This window comes from Nilaparvata lugens, chromosome 8, assembly GCF_014356525.2.
Source record: "Nilaparvata lugens isolate BPH chromosome 8, ASM1435652v1, whole genome shotgun sequence".
Classification (NCBI taxonomy): domain Eukaryota; kingdom Metazoa; phylum Arthropoda; class Insecta; order Hemiptera; family Delphacidae; genus Nilaparvata; species Nilaparvata lugens.
In genome coordinates, this window is record NC_052511.1 from 32074498 (window position 1) to 32099684 (window position 25187).

The 25187-nt window shown below is 35.5% G+C and overlaps 3 protein-coding genes across 3 annotated transcripts; all 3 read left to right on the forward strand.

Moving 5' to 3' along the window:
• Positions 1 to 4920: 4920 nt before the first annotated feature.
• LOC120352835 (THAP domain-containing protein 1-like) lies at positions 4921 to 8351 on the forward strand. Its single transcript, XM_039435120.1, has 4 exons — positions 4921 to 5053; positions 5513 to 5708; positions 6525 to 6949; positions 8294 to 8351. Exons 1-4 carry the CDS (start codon positions 4983 to 4985, stop codon positions 8349 to 8351), a joined length of 750 nt encoding a protein of 249 aa, XP_039291054.1. The 5' UTR covers positions 4921 to 4982.
• A 2726-nt stretch (positions 8352 to 11077) lies between these two features.
• On the forward strand, positions 11078 to 12175 carry LOC111063008. Its single transcript, XM_022350697.2, has one exon. The coding sequence runs from the start codon at positions 11078 to 11080 to the stop codon at positions 12173 to 12175; it is 1098 nt and encodes a 365-aa protein (XP_022206389.2).
• Positions 12176 to 15864: 3689 nt separating this feature from the next.
• Positions 15865 to 20374, forward strand: LOC120352703 (THAP domain-containing protein 6-like). Its single transcript, XM_039434542.1, has 2 exons — positions 15865 to 16044; positions 20120 to 20374. The coding sequence occupies exons 1-2, from the start codon at positions 15974 to 15976 to the stop codon at positions 20370 to 20372; spliced, it is 324 nt and encodes a 107-aa protein (XP_039290476.1). The 5' UTR covers positions 15865 to 15973; the 3' UTR covers positions 20373 to 20374.
• Positions 20375 to 25187: the final 4813 nt, after the last annotated feature.

Sequence of the window (25187 nt, forward strand, 5' to 3'; positions counted from 1 at the left end):
TTGATCTCATAACTGGAGATGTATTGAAACAGCTTCCAAGGAAGGCTTTCTTGAAGCTTACATTCCTCATAAATACATCTTTTAGGCTGAGATATGTCCCAGATTACTGGAAAGTTGCAGAAGTCATAATGATTTTAAAGCCTGGAAAAGCACTACATGATGTTACATCTTACAGGCCAATCTCTCTCTTACCTGTAATCTCAAAACTATTTGAAAAACTGCTCTTGAAAAGATTAAAGCCAATTATAGAGAGTAAGAAGTTGATACCAAAACATCAATTTGGATTTAGAGAGAAACACACCACCATAGAGCAAGTCCACAGAATCACCAATTTAATTGAGATGGCTCTTGAAGAGAAGAAAATTTGTAGTGCAGTATTCCTGGATGTTGCCCAAGCATTTGATAAGGTGTGGCATAGAGGCCTATTAGTAAAATTGAGAACTATGCTTCCAATTGAATACACTGAAATATTGGAGTCATATTTAGTGGGAAAATATTTCAGAGTCAAGCAGGAAGACGCCTATTCAGAGCTAAAAGAAATTGGAGCAGGAGTACCTCAAGGTAGTGTTCTTGGGCCAATTCTATATCTGCTGTTTACTAGCGATCTACCTGAGTTGGAAAATGATACAGTGGCAACATTTGCTGATGACACAGCTGTACTAACTCTGGGCGACAACAGTCAGGAATCTATAAGGAAACTTCAAGATGAGGCTGATGAAATCTCCAGTTGGGCTAAACTGTGGAAAATCAAAGTGAATGAGATCAAGTCTGTTCAAGTCAACTTCACAAACAGAAAATGTGAGCAAATTCCCCTAGCCATCAATGGGAAACCTGTTCCATTTGCTAACGAGGCCAAATACCTAGGCATGACTCTGGATGCAAGGCTGCGTTGGAAAGCACATGTGAAGAAGAAGAGAGAAGAACTAGGTATCAGATATAGAAAAATATACTGGTTGATAGGCCGAAATTCTGCTCTTTCAACTTACAACAAGATCCTCATCTACAAACAAATCCTGAAACCAATATGGATGTATGGAATCCAACTCTGGGGCTGTGCCAGCAAGAGTAACGTCGATGTAATCCAACGATTCCAGAACAAAGTTTTGAGGAACATTGTCGATGCTCCAAGATTCAGCCGAAACGCCGACATTCACAGAGACCTGGAGGTGGAGTTCGTTGCAACAGAGATTGGGCGCTTCGCACGCAAGCATGCAGTCAGGATCCAACGGCATGAAAATGAAGAAGTCACTCAGCTACTTGACAACACACATATGCTGCGCAGATTGAAGCGGACCAAACCCTTCGAGTTGTGTGGTGCTGTGGAGTGAAAGTGTCAAAAGCAGAGCAGTGTTGATAGTGTGAATGTGTATATTATAATACATGATACTTTATTTATATATATTACTATTATTATCTAATGTTAATTCCAAGTTAGTTGCTAGAAGTAGTAGTCCTGGTGAGAACTACCTATCTTATTAATATTTAACCCGTTATTATATTAGGAAAAAATTGCTCATTAGTCTTTTTAGACTAGATTGCAATGGGATAAAAAAAAATAAATAAATAAATAAAAAAATATGGAACACAAATATATTCTTTATTTCCTACATTTCCTTGATTATTTTGAGTTCTATTCTGTATTAATTTTCCTTTTTGTTTGTAAATCATTCTATCAATAGTTTTGGTATTATATCCATTTGTTATTGCCATATATTTTATTATTTTCTTCTCTTTCCAAATGGATATAATACCAAAACTATTGATAGAATGATTTACAAACAAAAAGGAAAATTAATACAGAATAGAACTCAAAATAATCAAGGAAATGTAGGAAATAAAGAATATATTTGTGTTCCATATAACACAAAATTTAATAAAGCTATAAGAAAAATTCATTCTAGGTTATAGGACAACAAATAATGCATTCGAACTGATAAAAAAGAAATCAAATTTAAATGTACAGCAAGATAAGTTTAAAAAATCTGGAATCTATGAACTTAAATGTAGTGATTGCGACAAATTCTATATCGGGCAAACGGGTAGAAATTTCCATATCAGGTTTCGAGAACATATCCAAGCACTAAAATCTGAAAATGATACACAAAAGTCGGCATTTGCTGAACACTTGATAGATCCAGGCCATAATTTTACAGATATAAATTCCAATATGAAAATACTCAATTATGGTAATAAAAGTCAAAAACTGAATGTCAAAGAAGAATTTCATATTTATAAAGCAGCAAAATTAAACAGAGATAAAATAATAAACTTAATCCAATCATCCAATAACCCCATTTTCGATAGAATCATGCGAATTTAAACCCAAAATTTACAGTCCTAGTTCATAAAAACATATGAATACACTAACATATGATCAAAATAAGAATCTTCCATTAGTATTTATTTATTTAATTCATATCACTTGATAATGGCATAAATGACCGAAACATGTTGTGATAAAATATTTAAAAAAAAGGGTACTGAGATTTTTATTTATTTTCTTTATTATTTATAGGTACTGTACTATACAGTACTTAAGTACTGTAGCTATTATAATACAACTTACACTGTATTTGTGTAGGGAATTTGGTAGGATATTTATCTTGATTTCTGAAAATACCCCAAAATGAGGGAGTAAGATAACTTTGAAAAACCAAAGTTTTCCTGCCGATTGAAGAAACATTAAAAATTAGTTTAAGACATATTATGTCTTAGACTAAAAACATGTAACAAATATCAGATCACTATTTAAGCTATCAAGCTTTTCTTAAATTTATTTGTCTCCTCATGGCAGAAGGTTTGCGCCCAACGTTTTCACTTAAACATTTCTGTGATTAAATTGTGATAGAGCACATTATCGTATTGATCTTCTAAATCCAGTTACATGTACATCGATTTTCGTAAAATTGATTTTCTACCGTTCCTATGAATTCTAAGAATTCTATGAATTCTTTATACAGGTTCAGCACAACTTCTTAAATAACATTATGTTTGCTTCAACAGAATTCATAAGGATGACAAAACATCAAACAACAAAAAAAACACTTTCTGAGTAACTGGTTTTAACAAAGCATGGCTTTACGAAATACAGTACGATAATTTAGAATAGTTGGTACAATGGTTATGCTTTTCGGATTATGGCAGCACTGTGCTTGCTCACTCACTTCTCCAGTTGACACTTGTTGACTTGTCAGTTGTTTACTTGACTTGACTTTGACACCTGTCATTACGCAATGTCTGAGTTTGATGTGGAGCTGTTGATTACTACAGTTTGCAACTGACCTGCTCTTTGGGATAAAAGTCTTGACATCTACAAGGACCAGAATGAAGTCGCCAAAAGTTGGGTGGAAGTTGAAAAGAAATAGTCAATAATTGCTGGTAATTTAAAGTGATATTCAACGATTTGAACCTGATTAATTGGATTGTTGAATGACAACTGAAATTTAGTGAATTTTACTGTACAACATTCCTTTTCCTCCTATTTTATTGGGTGATGAGTGGAGATGATTTATGATTTCATATTTGGATTCATCTTTTCATAGTTCAATATTTTTTTGGAAAACTAGAACTTTCAAAAATTGAAAATGTTTATGTTTAAACTTCTCAGGTGTTCAAAAACTTCTTGAAACCTTTGCCTGTTCCTTTGTGAGGCAGGAGTATTATTATCTTAGTACGTTTACTATATAATCATATGATAATGGAAAGCTATATTAAAAACAGCTATAACTCCCTTGTTTTCGGGTATTTTTGAAAATGGGACTTATGCTTTAGAGAATTTGGGGTCGCTGAATCCAAATCCGAAATCAGAAATCTTCTATCTATATTTTTAAGGAAGTTAGACTTTGAGAAAAAGTGATGAGTCATACTTTGAGCAAACGTCGGCATAGTTGTTAGATCTGTTGGCTTATTTGTAAGATCCCCATGTGAAAGTACAGGAGAGCTGCAAAATATGAAATATGATCTTCAGTAATATGATCTTCCAGGAGCGAGGTCTCTGCCATGTGAAACTGGCCTAATGGTTGGGTTTCATGATTCTAGTAGACTTTCTACTTACTGGAGGCAGGTTACCAGAAGCCTATCTACTTACCTATAAACCATTAACCTGCCTCCAGTAACCAGAACGTCTACTAGAATCATGAAAACCAGCCATTACGACCAACTTAGCTGAAATAGAGGCCAGGCTGGATTGAGATTTACAGAAGTGATACCTCATAAGTTGATGGAAAAAATAAAAAATTAGTAGTGATAACTTGTATGTACCTTATTTCAGTCAAAAGCTTGAAGTATCACTTTATATCGATTCATAAATCATCAAATAGACATTCCCAGCTTTAAGTAGGACGGTAGAATGCATTTCTTTATTATAGAAGTGAAAACACAGTTTTTTGCTTCTCCTCAAAAATTAGGTTAAATTAGGTTTTTTTACTTATGAGGTATCACTTATAGATCAACGTAGTATAGTTAGGTTAGCTTTTTTTTATTAGGTTACATTTGTATTTTTTTTTATATTGGGTTTTTTATTTTGTTGAAGTTGGATTTGCATTAGAGATGTGTTGTTCAGGAAAGAACATATTAGAAAGACCTTGTCTTCCAAAAGACCTTGTTTGAACTGAACTGAATCGAAAAATGAGCCCGTTCACCAGTTCAATAGAATGGTGTTGTTTGAGGAGTGGGAAAGGCTAGCTCTCTGCTGGTTCTCTGCTGTTTTGGGTGGGAGATGCCAGTCTGTGGTACCCCCTCCCAACTCCCCCTACACTGCTGTAGCTTTCTCTACTATTTCCAAAGAAGTTATAATAGTATTCACTAGAAGGAGCAACAGCGCTAGTGTTGCTCTGCAAATTGAAAGTGCCTCTGGACGCCATATTTAGGGACCATCTTCCGGTCTTCTGCTTGTCAACCTACTTCAAAGCATGGTTTTTTGTAAAGAGTAGTGTTTCAATTTTCATATAACTCAGTTGAAAATATTTAAATTGGACAAAATTATGGTGAATTCTTGCGCTGCATTCAATTGTACAAACAATGTTAAGAAACGCAAGGATCTCAGCTTCCATCGGTAAGTATAAATAATATGATCTACCTAATAGGTTAAGTCACACATTGCTTGGAAAATATGTGATGAAATGTAATCATCACTCTAAATAATTTTCATAATGCGAATAATGATATTCTACTCCAGTCTACTTGTTTCCAGTATTCCAGGTTGAGAATGTGCTAGAGAATGAGAAGTGATCATGTCATTGATGGTCTTAAAATTTGATTCAAGCTTATTCCTGTAGGCTAACTCATTTGTTTTCTATTCTGTCTAACTTGTGTCAACAATAAATTTGGGAATTTATTTTTCTATAGTTTGTCATTTTTTATTATAATTTTAATCCGTATATGGCTATGCATGGTCTACAACTCATGTTAACCAGAACCCTTACTATTATAACAATAATTGACTATTCCTTTCTACATCTGCCTAAAAATCATAATTTGTTATTAATGTATATTACTGTATGGTTTTTTTCAGTTTTCCTCTTACAGACAAGAAAAGGCTTCAAGAGTGGTTGGTAAAAATTCAACGAGAGGGATTTGTTCCAACTATCTACAGCGTTATCTGCTCAGAACATTTTGAACCATCATGTTTCTGGCAAAATCCAAATAAGAAGCTTTTGATGCCCTCAGCTATTCCTACAATCTTCAATTTTCCTGGATCACTTAAGAAGGTTAGTTTGAATTCCTGGAATTTTTAAACTCTTATTATTTCTACAAACAATATAAATTGGGGTATGGTCACAATACAAGCAAGTTTGCTGGCACATTTCATGCTCCAGGTTTGATTCAATGTAAATTCTACTTGCCAGCAAGTTTTATGCTTCTTAAATGTAATAATGAACCAAACCTGGAACACAAAACTTGCTCGTAGTGTGACCATATCCTTATGAAAACAAATTCTTATGTACTGAATTCTCATGAGTGAGTCTCTCTCTGATAAAGTACAAGTAATAGAACATGAGTTGAGACTAGCTTATTCCAAACCAGAATCACATAAATAATTCTGAGTCAAATTACAATTGATGGCCTCTTGATCATTACAACAAAATACAACAGGATTAGAGGAAAGCAAATTAAATTTCTCCTACTTGCATGCAATAAACTTCATGCTTACAGCAAGTTGTATATTATTATGATTCATTAAATGTTTTGCACATCATACAATAGATATAGAGTACAACCGCTATTACTAGCCTATTCATCTACTTTTCTAGTATACTATGTCCTTTTTTCGTATACTGAAATTGTGTGATAGATTCAAACTTCTGTTTATGTATTGTGTATGAATTGGAATAAGGCAATTTATTGTTTTGATTTGAAATAAAATTGATAAATTTTAGTAGACCTCTGCTATTCTTCTACTTTTTCCAGAAAAAACTCCTAATTCATGTTGTACTATTTATCAAATACTTCAAAGCTTTACATCACAGCATATACCATACCTACTATTATACTATTATTTATGTATATATTTTTTGTTTTTGCAGAGGGTGCACACACGGCCGCCTCCAAAAGAAAGATCTGCTGCTTTGGATTCTGGGAATGGTGATGTAGAAATGCAGGAGGAATCTGGACATTCTACTGTGGAAGCTTCCATGAAAGATCTTCTACATGACCATTCATATGAGATTAATAGTGAAGATAAACTTTCAAAATGTGAGTATGTACTCAATAGGAAGGTGAAAAGTATTGAAAAATACAAAGCTAGGTTAGATAATAACGCTGCCAAGATTAATGTTAGGGATAGAAAAATTAAATCCATGTCCAACATGATAGAAGAGTTAAAGGAGAAGGTACACATTACCAAAGGACTTGAGAGTGTTCTTGAGAATAAATTTGCAGATATTTTCATTGGACTTACCAATCTAGAAAAAAGTGGAAGAAATGCTGGATACAGTAGCAACGTTAAAAGGTTTGCTCTCACCATGTATTTTTACTCTCCAGCTAGTTATAAATTTGTCAGGGACTGTTTTAATAATTGTTTACCACATCCAGCAACCTTGAGAAGGTGGTATAATGTGGTAAATGGCAATCCAGGCTTCACTGCAGAAGCATTCGCTCTTATCAAACAAATGACTGATAGTAAAGATTATCAGATTCATGCATGCCTCATGATGGATGAGATGTCCATAAAAAGAAATGTGATTTGAAATGGAAAGGAGACTCTGGGGTATGTTGATATGGGGCATATTTATTGTGAGGGGAGAGAGAAAGGGCTTGAAGCTAGGGAGGTACTTGTTGTGATGGTAGTTGCATTGAATGCATCCTGGAAGATACCAATAGGGTATTTTTTGGTGAATGGCATCAGCAGCAAGGACAAATGCACCATCATCAACCAGAGTTTGTCATTGCTGCATGATGTCAATGTAAATATTGTATCTGTAACATTTGATGGATTATCCAGTAATGTAAATATGGCTCGAGAATTAGGATGTAGTTTCGATGTAAGTAGTTTTAATTCATTTTTTCAGCACCCTCTGACAAAACAAAATGTATATATAATTTTAGATGTATGTCATGTGTTGAAATTGGCTCGCAATGCTCTTGATGATATGGGTGTTTTGATAGACAAGGATGGGAACCTGATAAGATGGCGTTTTTTCTCTCAATTATTAGATCTGCAAGAAAGTGAGGGTTTGGCACTCGCAAATAAATCGAGAAAAAAGCACATTCTATATCACCCTCAAAAAATGAAGGTGAAGTTGGCTGTCCAGCTGTTGAGTGCTTCAGTTGCTAAAGCACTTGAAGTTTTGGAGCAGGATCTGAAACACCCCCAATTTGTTGGCTGCTTGGCAACAAGTAAATTTTGCAGCATTGTCAATAGGCTTTTTGACATAGGGAACTCAATGCATCCTATTGCCAAGAGTTATAAAAGCGCACTGAATGATAACAATGCTTTGCATGTATTCAATGGTTGCAAAGGGAAGATGGGAAACCATTGATTAAATCTCCCCGAAAAACTGTGATTGTTGGCTTTTTATGCCTCATACATGGCATCAGAGGCATGTACAAGGACTTGATTGTATCTAGAGAGCTAAAGTACATTCCTATGTATAAAATGTCACAGGATCACTTAGAAATGTATTTTGCATGTATAAGGGGCCGCTTAGGCTGGAACAATAATCCAAATGTAATACAATTCAAAGCTGCTTATAAACAGCTCCTTGTAAAAAATGGTATAAAGGTAAGCAGTAATGGAAACTGTGTTCCACAAGATCCAACTGAATTGCTAACAGTTGATGTTGAGTATTTGTAGCCGTCAGGTGGCGCTCCCTGCGGCTGTGGCTAAGAACGGTGGTAGGGAGAGCTGGTGAATCAGTCAGTGCCTTGTTAGAGGGCTCAGTGTGTGGTCAAGCATTCAGACAATATTACATTTACATCAATAAACGTGAAGTATCAGCATCAATCAAATTGTGTTATCATTCATAAACAATACAGTCCATTTAACTCAATACTATCAATCATAGTTTGGTTACTCCGACCGGATTGAACCGCGTAATATAAACAATATTCGTGTGATCAAAACTTTATCGTGTTATTGTGCAATCAATATTCATCATCGAGTATAGTTTATTGCTCGATCGGCAGTCGCGCTAACGTAGTCGCCCACCGAGCATCCTTGTGTCAACAAACTTGTGGTGTCTGGACAGTCATAACAACAGAGCTGCTCGCTCGCCTTGCAACAGAGCTGCTCGCTCGCCTTGCAACAGAGTGCTCAAGTCGAACTCATCATTATACAGCTCCTTCCTGCATAACAACTATATCCAGCCAAGCAACGGAACAACTACTCCAGCAAGCAGATACGTATCTCGCATGTTGTTGCATGATTTGTGTATTCCTTTCCTTTAATAATGTCATTCCATATTCCTTCCTAATCATTATTATTATTTTTCTTCCTTTCTACACTGCCTCTCATCTACATTAGAAAGAGAATTCAAAGTTTATCATGGCTGATATCAAACAGTTAATCAAAGAGCGTGGCCTTGTAAAAGGAAAATTGACGAGATTCAAAACTTATTTTCAATCAATAACTGATAATTCCTCAGAAATAATTCAATTAAAGATCAGGCTTTCAAAGTTAGAGGAATATTGGCATGAATTTGAACACGTTCAAAAGCAGATTGAGCTTTCTGATGATCAAGATGATGATCAAAGTAGTGAACGTGATAATTTTGAAATGCAATATTTTGAACTGAGCTCTGCTGCTCATTCATTCATTTCCAAGCATGAAACCATTAGAGAAAAACCTGATAACAAACCACAACATGTATCAGTTAAATTACCAGAAATAAAAATTCCCATTTTCAGTGGACAATATGATGAATGGACATCATTCCATGATACATTTCGTGCACTCATTCACTCTAGTGAGATGTCCGAAGTCCATAAATTTCATTATTTGAGGGGTGCATTAAAGGGTGAAGCAGCCGATGTATTACAATCATTAGAAAGTTCAAATGAAAATTATAAGGTAGCATGGCAGTTATTGACTGACCGATTTGGGAACAAAAGATATTTAGTAAACAAGCATGTCAATGCTTTGTTCAATCTAACCAAATGTGACAAGTTAAATTCAACTCTACTACGGCATACCTTAGATGACTCCATGAAGCATATTCGTGCATTATCTGGATTAGGTGAACCCACAGAAAAATGGGACACATTACTTGTTCATATCATAACTAAAAAGTTAGACACTACTACACTGAGTGAATGGGAAAATTCTCTGGAAACCACCAAATTACCGACAATGGAGCAGTTGGAAAATTTTCTCAAACACAAATGTCAAGCTCTAGAATCAATTGAAGCCAATAAAAATGATCCAACATCAGTTAGTACACCATCAAAAATAAATAGACTCCATCAAAGTTTTTCCAAACCTACAAAATCTACAAATTTCCATTCATCAGTCAAGCAAAATAATTGTTCCTTATGTACAGAGCCTCATCATCCACTTTTCTTCTGTAAAAAATTCAAATCATTGTCAGTAGAAGAACGTGAAAGAGTAGTCAAGAAACTGCATTTGTGTTACAATTGTCTCCAAGACAATCACACAGCTGCTGAGTGTCATTCAGGAAGATGTAAATTATGTAGTGGCAAACACAATTCATTACTTCATCATCCAAATAAATCATCAGCAGGTTCTGGATCCTCTTCTAATCAACATTCACAACCTATGCAACACACTATTGCATCTACATCCCATACAACACAGAGAAAAACAACTTCAATCATCATGCTGTCAACAGCCATTGTATCTATAAAGGACAATCGTGGTGTTCCTCATTTGTGTAGAGCATTGTTAGATAGTGGGTCTCAATCTAACTTTATGACTGAAAAAACAGCACGCATTTTGAACTTACCAAGAAACCAGATCTCATCAGAAGTTACTGGCATTGGAAAATCATCTACAAAAACATGTCATACAGTTGAATGTATACTCCAATCAAGAACAAGCACATTTTCAGCAACCATTGAATGTGTAATTCTGGATTCAATCACACAAAAACTACCCACAATTCAGATTCCACAATCAATGTTAAATATTCCTGATAATATACAATTGGCAGATCCTGAATGTCACAAACCAAGTGACATTGACATTCTCATTGGTGCAGAACTGTTTTTTGATATAATATGTGAAGGTAAAATCAAATGTTCAGAGTCATTCCCAATTATTCAAAATACCTTATTTGGTTGGATAGTATCTGGTAAGGTAAATTTTAACACTGAAAAGGCGCTCCCACCTACAACTTGTAACTTAACAACAATCGAAGATCTTAACAATACAATGCACAAATTCTGGAAAATTGAAGAATGTCAAAATGAAAGAAAATTTAGTGGAAATGACAAATTGTGTGAAGAACTCTATGCAAGTACCACAACACGAAACCAAGATGGAAGGTATTGTGTTCAAGTTCCATTACAAGGTGATGTGCATGACTTGGGCAATTCATACAACACAGCTCTCAGAAGATTCACTTGTCTGGAAAAACGTCTATCAAAAGATGAGAAATTATATGCAGACTATATAAAGTTCATGAAGGAGTATGAAGAACTTCAGCACATGGAACAAATAACTGAACCTGAAGCCAACTCATCCATCAACTACTTCATTCCACATCATGCTGTGATAAAGGAAACTTCCAGCACAACTAAGGTCAGAGTTGTCTTTGATGCCTCCTGTAAAACTACTTCGGGCATTTCCTTAAACGACATTTCAATAGTGGGACCAACAGTGCAATCATCATTGATGAACAAAGTTTTGCGATTCAGATCACACACTTTTGTAATAACAGCTGACATCGAGAAAATGTACAGGCAAATCAACATCAAACCAGAACAACATAACCTTCAGCTCATATTATGGCGTAACAATCCAAATGAGAACATCAAAATATTCCAATTGAAAACCGTCACATATGGCACAGCTAGTGCCCCATACCTGGCAACTCGAACCTTGAACCAATTAGCTATTGATGAGAGAGAGAAATTTGCAAAGGCAGCACAGATTGTGCAAACGGATTTTTATGTGGACGATGTCATGACTGGTGCATCATCATTTCAAGAAGCTCAACAAATTGTTCATGATCTAAGAAATTTAACTCAACTTGGTGGATTTCATTTAAGAAAATGGTGTAGTAATCACCCACAATTACTCAAGGACATTCCTGCTGCTGATATTGAACAATCTGTCTGTAATATAGACCAAGAGCAAAGTGTCAAGACTCTAGGCCTTATATGGAATCCAAATAAAGACATATTTCAATTTTCATTCAACAATCAACAACATCATCATAATCTTACCAAGAGAACAATTCTATCAGCAATAGGTCAAATCTTTGATCCGTTAGGTCTCATAGGACCTGTGATAGTACTAGCAAAATTACTTATGCAGAAACTGTGGATTTGCAAAATCGGGTGGGATGACACTCTACCAGATGAAATTACCAAAGAATGGATGGCTTATAAGAATGGATTACACCTGTTAGCCAAACTGGAGATTCCCAGATGTGTCATTAGCTCATCACCAGAGACCAAATATGAAATCCACGGATTTTCTGATGCATCTGAGGTCGCATATGGAGCATGTGTCTATCTATGCAGCATCAACCCTTCACAAAATGCAACTGCTTAGCTCCTGACATCAAAATCTCGTGTGGCCCCAATAAAGAAAGTGTCCTTGCCACGTCTAGAATTGTGCGGTGCCCTCTTGTTGGCGGAGTTAACAAGAACAGTTGTTGACTCATTGCATCTTCCAGTTGAGAGTATCTATTTATACAGCGATTCAACTATTGTTATTGCATGGATTAGAGCTCCATCAACACATTGGACCACATTTGTGGCAAATCGGGTAGCAAAAATTCAAGAGCTAAGTGAAATTCAATCATGGAATCACATCACAGGAAATATCAACCCGGCAGATTTCCTATCTCGCGGTCTTCAGCCTCAAGGATTACTAGATAACCCTTTATATTGGAAAGGTCCAACATTTCTTCCAAGTGAACAGAAGCTTAATGACTTTCTTAGCAATCAGTCATCACTCCCTCTGGAAAAAGACATTCCCGAACGTCGTAAAAATCAAATCATCACATGTCTAGCTGTGAAAGATACCATCAATTTGAATAACTACTCATCATTCACAAAAACATTGCATGTGTTGGCATACTGTCTACGATTCATCCAAAATTGTAAAAAATCATCTCATTGTAAGGGACATCTTGCAGTCAACGAACTTCAAAATGCAGAAGTGAAATTAATTCACCTTACTCAAAGGGAATCGTTTCAAAAAGAACTTCAAGATCTCAAAGGTGGAAGATCAGTCAACAAAACAAGTAAACTTGCATCACTTCACCCATATCTAGATGAAAATGATATCATCAGGGTAGGAGGGCGATTACAACATTCTGACGTACATGTAGACCAGAAACATCCAATTCTACTACCTAAGAGCCACAGAGTGACAGAATTGATAGCTCAACACATCCATCAAAAAACTATGCATAGTGGTCCTCAATCTTTGCTTAATGCAATTCGCCAAAAATACTGGCCACTGAGTGCAAGAAATCTAGTACGTAAGGTATTTCATCAATGTGTGAAATGCTTTAGAGCAAATCCAAAACTCCAAACTCAGTTAATGGGAGACTTGCCACAAGCTAGAGTAATAATGCCTTCCAGACCATTTTTGATAACAGGCATTGACTACTGTGGACCATTCTCTGTGAAACCTTCTCGTAGGAGAGGAATTTCTTCCAATAAATGCTATATATGTCTTTTTGTATGCTTCAGTATTAAGGCTGTTCACCTTGAAATAGCAGAAGACATGACTTCAGAATCATTTCTTGCAGCACTACGCCGTTTTATTGCGAGGAGAGGAAAGCCTACTGACATATACTCTGATAATGGAACAAATTTTGTCGGTGCTCAAAGGGAATTAAAGGAAATTCATTCATTGTTGAAGGATGAACACCTTCAACTTTCAATAGTGCAAGAAGGAATCAAATGGCACTTCCAACCCCCAAGCGCCCCAAACTTTGGTGGTTTATGGGAATCGTCTGTTAAACCTGTCAAAACTCATTTGAAGAGAGTGATCGGCCAATCATGTTTGACATTGATAGAATTTATGACTTTACTGAACGAAGTTGAGGCATGTGTAAATTCCCGACCTATCACTCCAATATCTGAAGAGCCATCAGACTTCCTTGCTCTTACACCATCCCACTTCCTTATTGGTGATGTACTGACCAGCATTCCTGAACATAACCTTTTAAACCTTCCACAAAACCGCTTGAATAATTGGCAACATGTGCAACAAATGCGACAGCATTTCTGGTCGAGATGGTCCAAGGAATATCTATCGAATCTACAGCAACGTTTCAAGTGGAGTCATCCAAATACAAACATCAAATGTGGTGACATGGTAATCATCAAAGACGGTAACCTACCAACATTAAAATGGCCACTTGCCAGAGTGATCAACATTCATCCAGGCAGTGACAATCAAGTGAGAGTTGTAACTCTAAAAACTCCCAGTGGAGAAATGAAGAGACCAATTACAAAACTTTGCCTCTTACCTATTGAGCAAAAACATGAACTATGAAATCAAATATTCTTGAGTCAATTTTGAATACATTTGTTTAATTTTTTTGAATATTGTTGTTCTATCTGTAATTTATGCATAAAATCATGTGCGAATCATTATTTTCAAATGCAGTTTGTGTGAGATATTTTTTAGTGTATTGTAAGTAAATTATTTGTAAATACTGTTTGTTATAATGTTGTAATGTAGGGAACATGTACCATGTAAAGTATTCTCAAATACCGTATATTGTAAATGTGAATATATCAAGTAAATATTGATTGTGAATGTGTGATTTTTAAGTAAATAATATGATTTATTATAATATACGATTTATTCTTAAATAGTTGTAGCAAACTTTTTTGTTTCCCTACTCCAGTCTAGCCTATTCTAGTTTGATCTAACTTAATGCTCGGTAACAGAATGATGCATAATCAAATATTTCTTGTTTTGAATTGGGAAATTTTTCAATTCTTTAAAAAAGTACGGTAAAGTTTTGACGTTTTAAACTGATAGATCATGATGATTTTCAATATCTTGATGGAAATCCTACAGTTTTACGAATTCAGTACTTTTCTAAATAGCAGTGCAGTATTAATCTTTCACAATATTTGTAGTATGATATATTATGTGTTTGCTGTCTTCTTCATGGTAAAATGAATAGTGAAAACTATTAAATTAAATATCATTGAGAATTACCCTGAACTATGAAAATATTTCAGTTGTATGAAACTTGAAGCCAGCTTACAGACTGATGTATTGTACTCATTCTGTATCGAGCATCATGTTTTGAAATTTGTCACAATAATAACATAATTTTGAATATTTAAAAAATAATTCAAAAAATGAGGCTCGATACTTCATACAATAAGTCATTGTGTAAGCCGGCTTAGAAATAATACAAAGACCATTGTCGCTTGACCCTGCGATAGCTGGAGCTATTAAAAATTAATCAGATGATGATATATTATTATTTTCTAATGATAAAACCATAACTATTTTATTAATAGTGGGTACGGTAGACCTACCTACTCATTAAGTTACATTCAGGCCGCTGTTGTAAATAATAATAATAATAATAATAATAATAGGTACCTACCTACGTACCGTAGGCCTATAGCGCCTAGTAAATCGGTTCTGGTGCTGTCCTCATAATACGGTATGTAGAATAATCAATTGGAAAAATTAACTCTAGACCATTCATTTAAGAAATTGTCTACAAGTTCATTAATAGGCTATTTATCTTCTATTTGATCGTTGAAACTGAAACAAACCCAGTACGGTACAGTATTGTAGGTACGGTACAGTAAGTTAGATGACTGAAACTTGAACCAATAAGGTGTACGGTTCGGTTTATCAATAACTATAACAATAGTAATAGTGACTCGAATCTTGAATTACAAGTTTTGAAACAGCATTATCGCGGTGTATTTGATATAAGATATAATTATTATGTCTTTGTGTGATAATAACAGTCAGTTATCCCATTCCTTTCAATACTGGTTTTGAATTTGCCGCCTGGAAGCTCCCTGAACATGGCGACGATGTTGACTTTCAATTTGCAGAGTTCAGGACTGTACAGCGGTATAGGGATGCTAGGGGCTTGACTATTTCAACCAGCGACCACGTAGTAGAATAGATGGAGCATGCAGGCAGACTTTTGAAGCCAGCTCTAGCGCCAATACCCAACCATGATGGCGGCGGCCTTGAGTGAATCACTCCAGTGAGGGCTCCGACAAGGTCATGCTCAGTTCTGCCCAGTTGTCCACACACTGCAGTGCTAATTTAATCAACAGGCTGTCACTGTCTCACTGAATTGTTTCATTGAATGGCGTTTTAGTATCATACTGCACTACAATGCCAGCATATTGCATTGCTTATGGATGCTTCAATAAAGGAGGAAACGTTGAAGGAATAACATTTCACAGGTTAGTATATTGTAGGTAGTGTATAATTGGTGTAAGTATATAGTCTGATCGCACAAAGATTTTACTCGGGCAAGATGGAAGAAGTACTCCAATTTGGTTTGTATTGGTTCAAAAATTATAAATTTGGTAACAAATTGTAGAAAATATTCAGCACTACAATTTGAGACCAAATTTATAATTTTTGAACCAAATACAAACTGAACTGGGGTACTTCTTCCATCTTGCCCGAGTAAAATCTTTGTGCAATCAGACTATATTAAGTGTTTAATACTATTACTAAATTACTATTTAAGGTTGGAAAATGACACTTAATACTACAATAATAATTATTTTTTCATTATAGTGTAATACACTATTGTATTGCTGGTATGCAGTACGGATTACTGGGACTACACGCACTGCATTTTAATAGCTACAGTTACCATACGTCCGGATTTCGTCCGGACAGTCCGGATTTGGAACACGTGGTCCGGTTTGGTGTCCGGATCTGTGAAATGTCGGATTTCACTAATATGAACTGAAAATGTGGCCTAATTGGGGAATTTTATGCCGTGCAGCAACTTAGCTTTGTAACACTGTCAGAACTGCGCGCTCACTGCCAGCTGTCTGTGTAAGTACTTCATGTCACTACATGTCTGTTCCAGCCACCAGCTCAAGGTTACTCACAGTCCCAATCCACACAGTGCCTAGAGTGGACGACTCGCACTGTTTGTATTCGTATTGTGTTGGTTACATGGTAGTTGGTTTAAAAATAACTCTTATTTTGTGTGCCTAATGATCTAAGTGACTTTGTACTATTATTAGGTACAGTACTTATTAGTGTTCAGTTTGTAAGTTAAACTGTACAAAATGCCAAAGCGAAAATGTGTTTTTACTGACAAATTAAATGAAGAGTACAAGTTTTTGAAACTGTGTCAAAACAGCAGTGACCGCATGAGATGTTTGACGTGCAACTCTGAATTTTCAGTGGAGCATAGAGGATGATACGACATAGAAAATCACTTGCAGAGCGAGAGACACAAAAAGGCCAATCAAGCAACATCCTCGGCAAGTATTGAAACGTTTTTCAAAAATACTGATGTCACAGAAGCTGACTTGCAATGTGCAGCAAAAGAGGCGACTTTTGCCTACCATACCGCAATGCACAGACTTAGTTTTAAAACGTCTGATTGCACTTCCAAACTTATTAAAAAGATGTTTGAGCCCAAATTTTCGGGGGCACAGACAAGACCAAAGCAGTCATTGTGAATGTGATATCTCCTTACATATTTGACAAACTGCTCAAAGATCTCAAGGATGCAAATTTCCTCACACTAACAACAATTGACAGCTCAAACAGAAAAGATGTTAAATTGACTCCTGTATGTGTCCATTATTTTAACCAAAATGAAGGTGTTAACGTAAAACTGTTATTTTTTGATGAACTTCCGGGAGAAACATCTGATATTTTAGTAGAACATCTTTTAAAATGCATCAAACAGTTCTCTGTTGATTCCAAAGTTGTGTGTCTATGTTCTGATAACACTAATACCAACTTTGGTGGAGTCAAAAGGCATGGCCAAGGCAATGTTTTTCAAAAATGCAAAAGGCTCTGTCAAGACCAATCCTTGGCATTGGCTGCTCTGCTCATATTATGTATAACACAGTGCAGAATGCTTGTGATGCCATGCCTGTTGATGTTGAGGCAATTGTTGTCAAAGTTTACAAATTCTTTCATCAGTATACTGTCAGAGTGACCGCATTAAAAGAGTTTTGTGAATCTGCAGAAGTTGAGTATAGAAAAATGCTTTCACACAGAAACACAAGATTTTTGAGCTTAATGCCTGCAGTGGAAAGGATACTGATGATGTTTGAGCCATTGAAGTTGTATTTCTTATCGATCGAAAACTGCCCTGCATCGTTACTTGCATTTTTTTAGGATCCAGTGAATAAACTTTATCTAACATTTGTGCATGGAAGCCTTCAAATGTTTCAGATGACCATTCTCAAAGTTGAGTCTGATCAAATTACTGCTACAGAAGCGTCACAGGCATATGAAGAATTAGTTATCAAACTGGAAGAAAGGAAGGCAAATAGCTTTATACCGTTTGCAGCAAAACAGTTACAAAGGAAGTTGAAAAATGAGGAAGCCTTTGATGATAAGAAGGAAGAACTATTTCTGAAAAGTGTAGAAGGATTTTATACAGCTGGGATTAGCTACTTGAAACTTTTGGAAAACAGCTTTGATAAGGCTTAATACTTCAAATGATTAACATTACAACATGATCCTACCTGGGATGAGATACAGTAGCCAGCGTTATACCAGATTCTATTAATGTGGATGAACTATTTGATGAGCGTTCGTCACTGATCCACGTTTTGAAAAATCTTAAACCCGCATGGGATTCCCTACCAAAAGACGAAAAACCCAAAACTCAAGACAAATGGAAACAAGTATTTGAAGTATGTTCCAAAAGCAATGTGTCCTTTGTGAATATTTTCAAAATAGTGGAATCCGCCATGTGTCTGTGTCTACAAATATTTCAGTGCCAGTGGCGGCTCGTCCTATGTGTTCAATGGTTCATTGAACCCCCAGAATTGAATCAACTTCCTATACAATGATGAATTTGCAACTCAAATAATTATATTTTTATTTTATTCTCATTAAATTACATCACAACATTTTTCATCTACGTAAACTTAACGTTGATGTTTTGCTGCCGGTGCCTGAGATCCTGGAGTGGCTTGCTTGATACAGCACCGAATGGAAAGACGAGACGCATGGAAGTGTTCATTCCCCGATGTGAACCCAAAAACAGGGCTGGGTGAGGTAGTGGAACGGAGGAGGGGAATCAGTTTGCTAGCACGGATTTGGTTCACAATCCTGTCTTAACCAATTTTGCACGAGTTCACCTGAGAGTAGCCGAACCTAGCCGAGGCAAGTGAAGCATTCGGTAAACCTCGGAATGAATCGTGAATATTCGTGATACGGTTTCAGTAGCAGTGCTATCTTGAACATGACCAATAAATTCAAATTTGGTGGCAGTAAACAGTAAAAAAGCGGTAAACAAGAAGTAGAAAGTGTGACAGTTTTGAGGTTATACGATATGATTTTGGGTATATATTATACTGTATACAGTTGTGATAGATTTCACTGCATTTTTCATTGTATAAATTGTTTTTGCGTGTAGAAGAATATAGTAATTTCTAGTGTGTTTCATGTATTTGTGAGTATTTCTAGTGTGTCCATTTTCTTTTAGTGAGAGTGTGGATATAATTTATTGTGTTACCGTAACAGGATTTTGATGAAGAAATATGAATAAGGTTCAGTATTTGTTAAATACAAACAATATTGATATTGAGGGTAGGTGTAAAATAAAACATAATGGTGACCAACTCCCGAAGTAAAAATCAAACAAGAAAAATATGAACAGGACAAAAAATTCATATTTGTAGAAAATATGCTCAATCTTTGGGGTGTAATTCCTTAAAATTATTATTGATCACCTTTACACTTGATTATGCTCAATACTCTATATCCTCTTGACCTTTCTCTCCAATAGATCATGAGGTTGAACCCCCAAGCTAGAAGATCACGAGCCGCTACTGTTCAGTGCTTAATTTTCTACAATTTTACGGGGGAGGACCCCCGGACCCCCCCTTTGTCTGGGGGGTATTCCATACCCCCCAGGCCACCCGGAAAGCCCCATGTCCGGATTTGGTATAAAAAAAATACGGTAACCCTATTGATAGCTTGTAAATATCCTGTTATTCATTATGACATTTCCTGCTGTTTGATTTTCAGAATTGGTTAACCGAATGAAAGTATTGGGCATATAAAATTGTTCAGAGCTCTGTTGATAATTGAGAGTAAATGTGATATCATGGATAATGAAGAGGAAGCATTCATTATTGATTATTATTTATTGTTATAAGCAAAAAATTATTTTTGAATAGTCAGTCTGTAACAGAAATTGCTCTACTGTGCGTTTCATGGAATTTGATGATAATTTGCAAGTTTGTATCTTCATAAATAAAGATAATATAATTGAATATAATCCAAATTATAAAATGAAATAATTTATTTGTTTTTTAGCTTTCCAAAGAACGAAGATCTCCGACGAAAATGGATCATAGCAACAAAGAGAAAGGACTGGGAGCCTACAAAATATAGCAAGATCTGTTCAGCACATTTTCGGGAAGATGATATTGACAGGACTTCTCTTAACAGTGTCCGGATTCGAGAAGGAGCAGTTCCTGCCATCTTTCCAGCTTTTCCTGAAGAATCCCAGGTAAAAGATCGACAAAATTTGAAAAGGAGAACAGAAGAACCTCAACAATCAGCGTAAATGTAAGTGATTCACCAACCAAAATACTAAGAAGTGAACTAATTAAAACTAATTGACTTTGGTAAATTTTAAAAGAAAAGTTAAAGTATTACAACAAAGTAAAAGGAGATTGAAAAGAAGATAGACAATTCTAAATACCTTAAGAAATAATTCAATTTTCCAGATGAGGATTGCTCTCTTTTGACTGTGTTATCGAAAAATGCCGAATGCTTAGTAATGAGTGCTGTGGAGAAATCATTGAATCCTAACTTAAAAAAGGTTTATGATGAAAGGCCTAAGTCATTTGCTATAACTCTCCACTTTCTTTCACCAAAAGCATATCTATTTGTACGAAAAACATTCAACACTGCTCTGCCCCATCAAAAACCCTTGGAAAGTGGTATAAAAGCGTTAAAGCAGATCCAGGGTTCTCAGAGGAGGTATTTCGTGCTTTGAAAGAGCACAGTGCTAGTAAAAATAAAATCCCACTGTGCTCACTTATGCTAGATTCAATGGCTATTAGGCAAAAATTGGAGTGGGATGGTACACGGTTCCATGGTACTGTTAATGTAGGAGATAATGTGAACGATAGTGATACCTCCCCAATTGCAACAGAGACATTGGTTTTCCATTTAGTGTCTATTAATCCATCATGGAAAATTCCATTAGGTCACTTTTTTGTAACTTCAACAAGGGGCGACCAGCTTTGTGGCTTGGTGAAGCAATGCCTCACCCTTTTACATAGTGCAGGAATTCATGTTGTATCTTTAACGTCAGATGGTGCAGCATGTAATGTTTCTATGGCTAACATCTTAGGATGCTCTTTGAATTATAAGAAATTGGTTCATTGGTTTCCCCATCCTGAAAACAACGAACCTGTTTACTTTTTTCTGGACCCTTCAGACATGCTCAAGCCTGTACGCAATACATTGGGAGATTCTGAAGTGTTACTTGATGGGAATAATTGTCGTATTGAATGGCAATTCATTCAAAAACTTTACAAACTACAAAAAGAGGAGGGACTTAGACTAGGGAATAAGATTACAGACAGCCATAATCATGTATGTAAAACAAAAGATGAAGACAAAACTTGCTGCTCAATTGCTAAGCTCGTCTGTAGCCGATGCACTACAATACCTGTCAGTTAATAAAACTGAAGGCTTTGAAAATTGTTCTGCAACTATAGAATTTTTACGAACTTTTGATATGTTATTTGACATTCTGAATTCCAGGAGCATTAGAGCAAAATATTCGAAACAAGTGTTGCATCATGTTAATTTTGAAAAACATTCAAAATTCCTCCTAAAAACACAAGACTACATTTCAGGGCTCAGAACTAAAACTGGTACATTGATATTGGCTTCAAATAGAAAGACTGGATTCCTGGGAATCATAATGTGTATAATGAGCACCCTTTCAATGTACAAGAAGTATGTTGCAGATGATCCTCATATTCTTAGCTATCTTCCCATGTATAAAGTTTGTCAAGACCACATAGAGCGACTTTTTGGATATGTGAGATCACGTGGGGGTCACAACAACAATCCATCATGCAGGGAATTCACCAGAAGCTTCAAGAGAATTCTGTTACATAAGGAACTTCAAGAGTCTGAAACAGGAAATGCTCTCATTCTAAAAAGAACCTTCATATTGTCTACACACAGCAAACGGTCTGAAATAGAAGAAATAAATTCATCAACACCAGGCTATAGGTCAACAATGGATATTGAGGAAGAAGAAGAGAAGCAAGAGGAGCAAGAGAAGGAAGAAGACGAGTTTGAAGAAGACCATTTCTTCAATATCATAGGAAGCACTCCAAACATTAGAACACATATTGTTGAATATATTTCTGGATTTATAGTAAGGACATTGAGAAATAAAATAGCCTGCAGTGGATGCTTACAACTGTTGCAGGCGGATGAACAACCACAGCACCGTAACAGTTTAATTCGCTGTAAAAATAGGGGAGGACTTTTGTATCCTTCTGAAGGAGTTGTAAAACTGTGTGTAATTTGTGAAACAGAAGTGAAGTTGCGAATTATCAATGGAGACATTACAAAAGTGAAGCAGCTTGAGGATAAAATGATTAGTTCAGTTTTGAAAAAATGTATCAGGGTGAATCTATTCCCAGGAGAACATTGTTTTGAACAAGGACCTGAGCTCAATCATATCATTTTAGTAATGGAAGCCATTTGTAAAAAATATTTCAAAATACGACTACATCATCATTGTAAAACATTCAGTGCTACATTACACAAAAGCAGAGTTCGAAGTCACTTAATGAAAACAATTACATTTATGGGTCAGTAAAGATTATTTAAAATGAGAGGTTTTAGTTAAATTGAAATTTTTAGAGTTATGGATGTAATGTTTTTATAATTAAAATATTGTTCTTCATTGTTATTTTGATTGATTGTCAATACTGTATGTAATATTTTGTTTTTCTCTTTTATTGTTCCCTTGCTTTCTATGGCATAGTATGAATTTAAATTGAAAAATATGAGACTTTAAAAACTACTCATTGTATTTTCGGGTTTCCATTTCTTTCTTTTCTATTTCAATAAAATTCTGTTTGAAAGTTAATTTTCGCATTTTATTATTCTGTAGATATCTGTAGATATTCTGTGTAAATAATTCATTTTATATTTACAGTAGATATACAAATGACAGACACTAATTTTTTCTTGTTAAATTATTCTCATGAATGTATGATGTCATAAAAAGGATATAATGGTTCCCTTACTTATGATATTTTTTTATGTGTGCTTGTGCTGAGTAGCTTCATTTTATTCTTATATGTAATTTTCCAACAGTTCTCAAATCAAAAAATCAAATGGCAATACAGTGTTCACTTGGTAAGAATAAGATAGAGTGATTTATTAAGTATCATTATTCCCATTATTATTGTCGATTAGCTCATAAAAGATTTAATTATTATGTGATATATATATAGGCAAATCTATAGTTGGAATATATAGCTTCAATTATTACATAAAAATATATAGGCAAATCTATTATTGAAATGGTTCTTGAGAAAAAGGTACACACAGTAGTTTTTAGAGGGAAGAGCTTGTAGTTGAGGCAAACAGAATTAGTCGGAGCGCATTGCCTCATTTTCTATTTTCTCGTCTATGTTCTACCGAGAATATCAGGAGAACGGCTGATCTTAGAAAAAAAATGTACAAATGAAAAATAAAATTCAACTTTTTATCTAAAACTTTCTTGCTTATGAAACTTGCCTACCCTAAAGATGAAAAATTTCCTCACTTACCAACTTTTTCATGTCATGTTTTCAAATGTATGAAAAACTTTCAACTTTTTCTACTTGTGAAAGTTGAATAAACTGGAAACTGGTAATTTGAGTTACACCATTAGAATCAGTGTTTTATTAGGTATAAGAAAACCAAATTTGAAAATTTTAACTTAATCCTAAGGGGACTAAACGACAATGTATTTGAAACTCACGCACTACAATTTTGAGCTTCTGTGAGCTCCATTTCGCGTTTCTATACCCAACCATGATGGCGGAATTGGCTTCACCACCCGTAATGCTGTAGTAATGGGATCACTTGTCTATTCTACTATGTGGTCGCTGATTTCAACACACATATTCCTCTCCTTCTCCCACACTCCCACCAATATGTTCAATAGCCAATATGTCATAATTTCACCCATTCAGCGTTCACTGCAGACTGTGACCGTGTCAGCCTGTCAGTGTCATTGAACTTGTCTTCTGCATTTTTTGTCATCTTCAAGTCTCGAGTCTGAACGTTCATCATAGCGATCGTGAAATTGTGCAAACATCATGTCCAAAAGAAGCAATATTTGGCTTCATTTCAAAATACCAGAGAACAGGGATATTGGTATTTGTCATTATGGTGGAGCTAAAATAAGTGTGAAGAACTGTTCTACTGCTAATTTAGGCCGACATTTGAAGACAAAACATCCTACTGTGCTACAAGATAGAGTTTCCACGACCACAAATCAGTCTACTCATTCATCAGCTGAGAGTTCAACTCATGATGGACAAGGACCTTCAACTTCAATGTCACAAGGTAAAGAAAGTGAACCCATAGCATCTTCCAGTGAATATTCTTCCAGCAGAACAGTTTCATTGACACAACAAAGCAGCATGAAAAACTTTATTAATGTCATAAAACCTCTTACGATTTTGAGAACTATTCTTCATGAGCAGTTGTTAAGAATGATCGTGAAAGGGTACTATCCTTTTAGTATTGTTGATGATGAGGCGTTCATCGAGTTTGTGAACCTGTTGAACCCTTCTTACAAACCTCCGACCAGAAAAACACTTACACAGACAATGCTACCTGTATGCTATAACAGTATAAGAGAAAAAATTCTCAGTCAGATGAAGAATGTAAAAGCTGTAGCTCTTACAACAGATGGCTGGACTTGTTTGGAGGGCACAAGTTTTATTGCCACCACTGCCCATTTTATTGATGAGATTAGCACTGAGCTAAAAATTACTTTACTTGGCTGCACACACTTTGACAAAGCTCACACATCTGAGAATATCACTGCTGCTTTGCTGGAAGTCTGTACAGAATGGTGCATAGACAATAAAGTTGCAGCTGTTGTTACTGATAATGCAGCAAACATGAAAAAAGCTGTATTGGATGCATATTTTCATAACATTGGCTGTTTTGCTCATAATTTAAATTTGATGAGTGGTTTGTCATGAGTGGTGTAAAGTGCATTGAAACTGTTCACTCCAAGGCCAAGGCATTAGTTCAACATTTCAAACACAGCTCCAAAGCTGTGGCTAAATTAGAAGAGATCCAGAAACAAATGAACAAACCACAGTTGAAGCTCAAA

What these genes read in the sequence shown, in the direction of transcription:
- LOC120352835 (XM_039435120.1), top strand. Translation starts at nt 4,983, where the DNA reads ATGGTGAATTCTTGCGCTGCATTCAATTGTACAAACAATGTTAAGAAA. An exon ending in AAGGATCTCAGCTTCCATCG is followed by an intron (nt 5,054 to 5,512) that starts GTAAGTATAAAT and finishes GGTTTTTTTCAG; the next exon opens with TTTTCCTCTTACAGACAAGA. An exon ending in TTCCTGGATCACTTAAGAAG is followed by an intron (nt 5,709 to 6,524) that starts GTTAGTTTGAAT and finishes TTGTTTTTGCAG; the next exon opens with AGGGTGCACACACGGCCGCC.
- LOC111063008 (XM_022350697.2), top strand. Translation starts at nt 11,078, where the DNA reads ATGAAGGAGTATGAAGAACTTCAGCACATGGAACAAATAACTGAACCT.
- LOC120352703 (XM_039434542.1), top strand. Translation starts at nt 15,974, where the DNA reads ATGCCAGCATATTGCATTGCTTATGGATGCTTCAATAAAGGAGGAAAC. An exon ending in GAAGGAATAACATTTCACAG is followed by an intron (nt 16,045 to 20,119) that starts GTTAGTATATTG and finishes TTTGTTTTTTAG; the next exon opens with CTTTCCAAAGAACGAAGATC.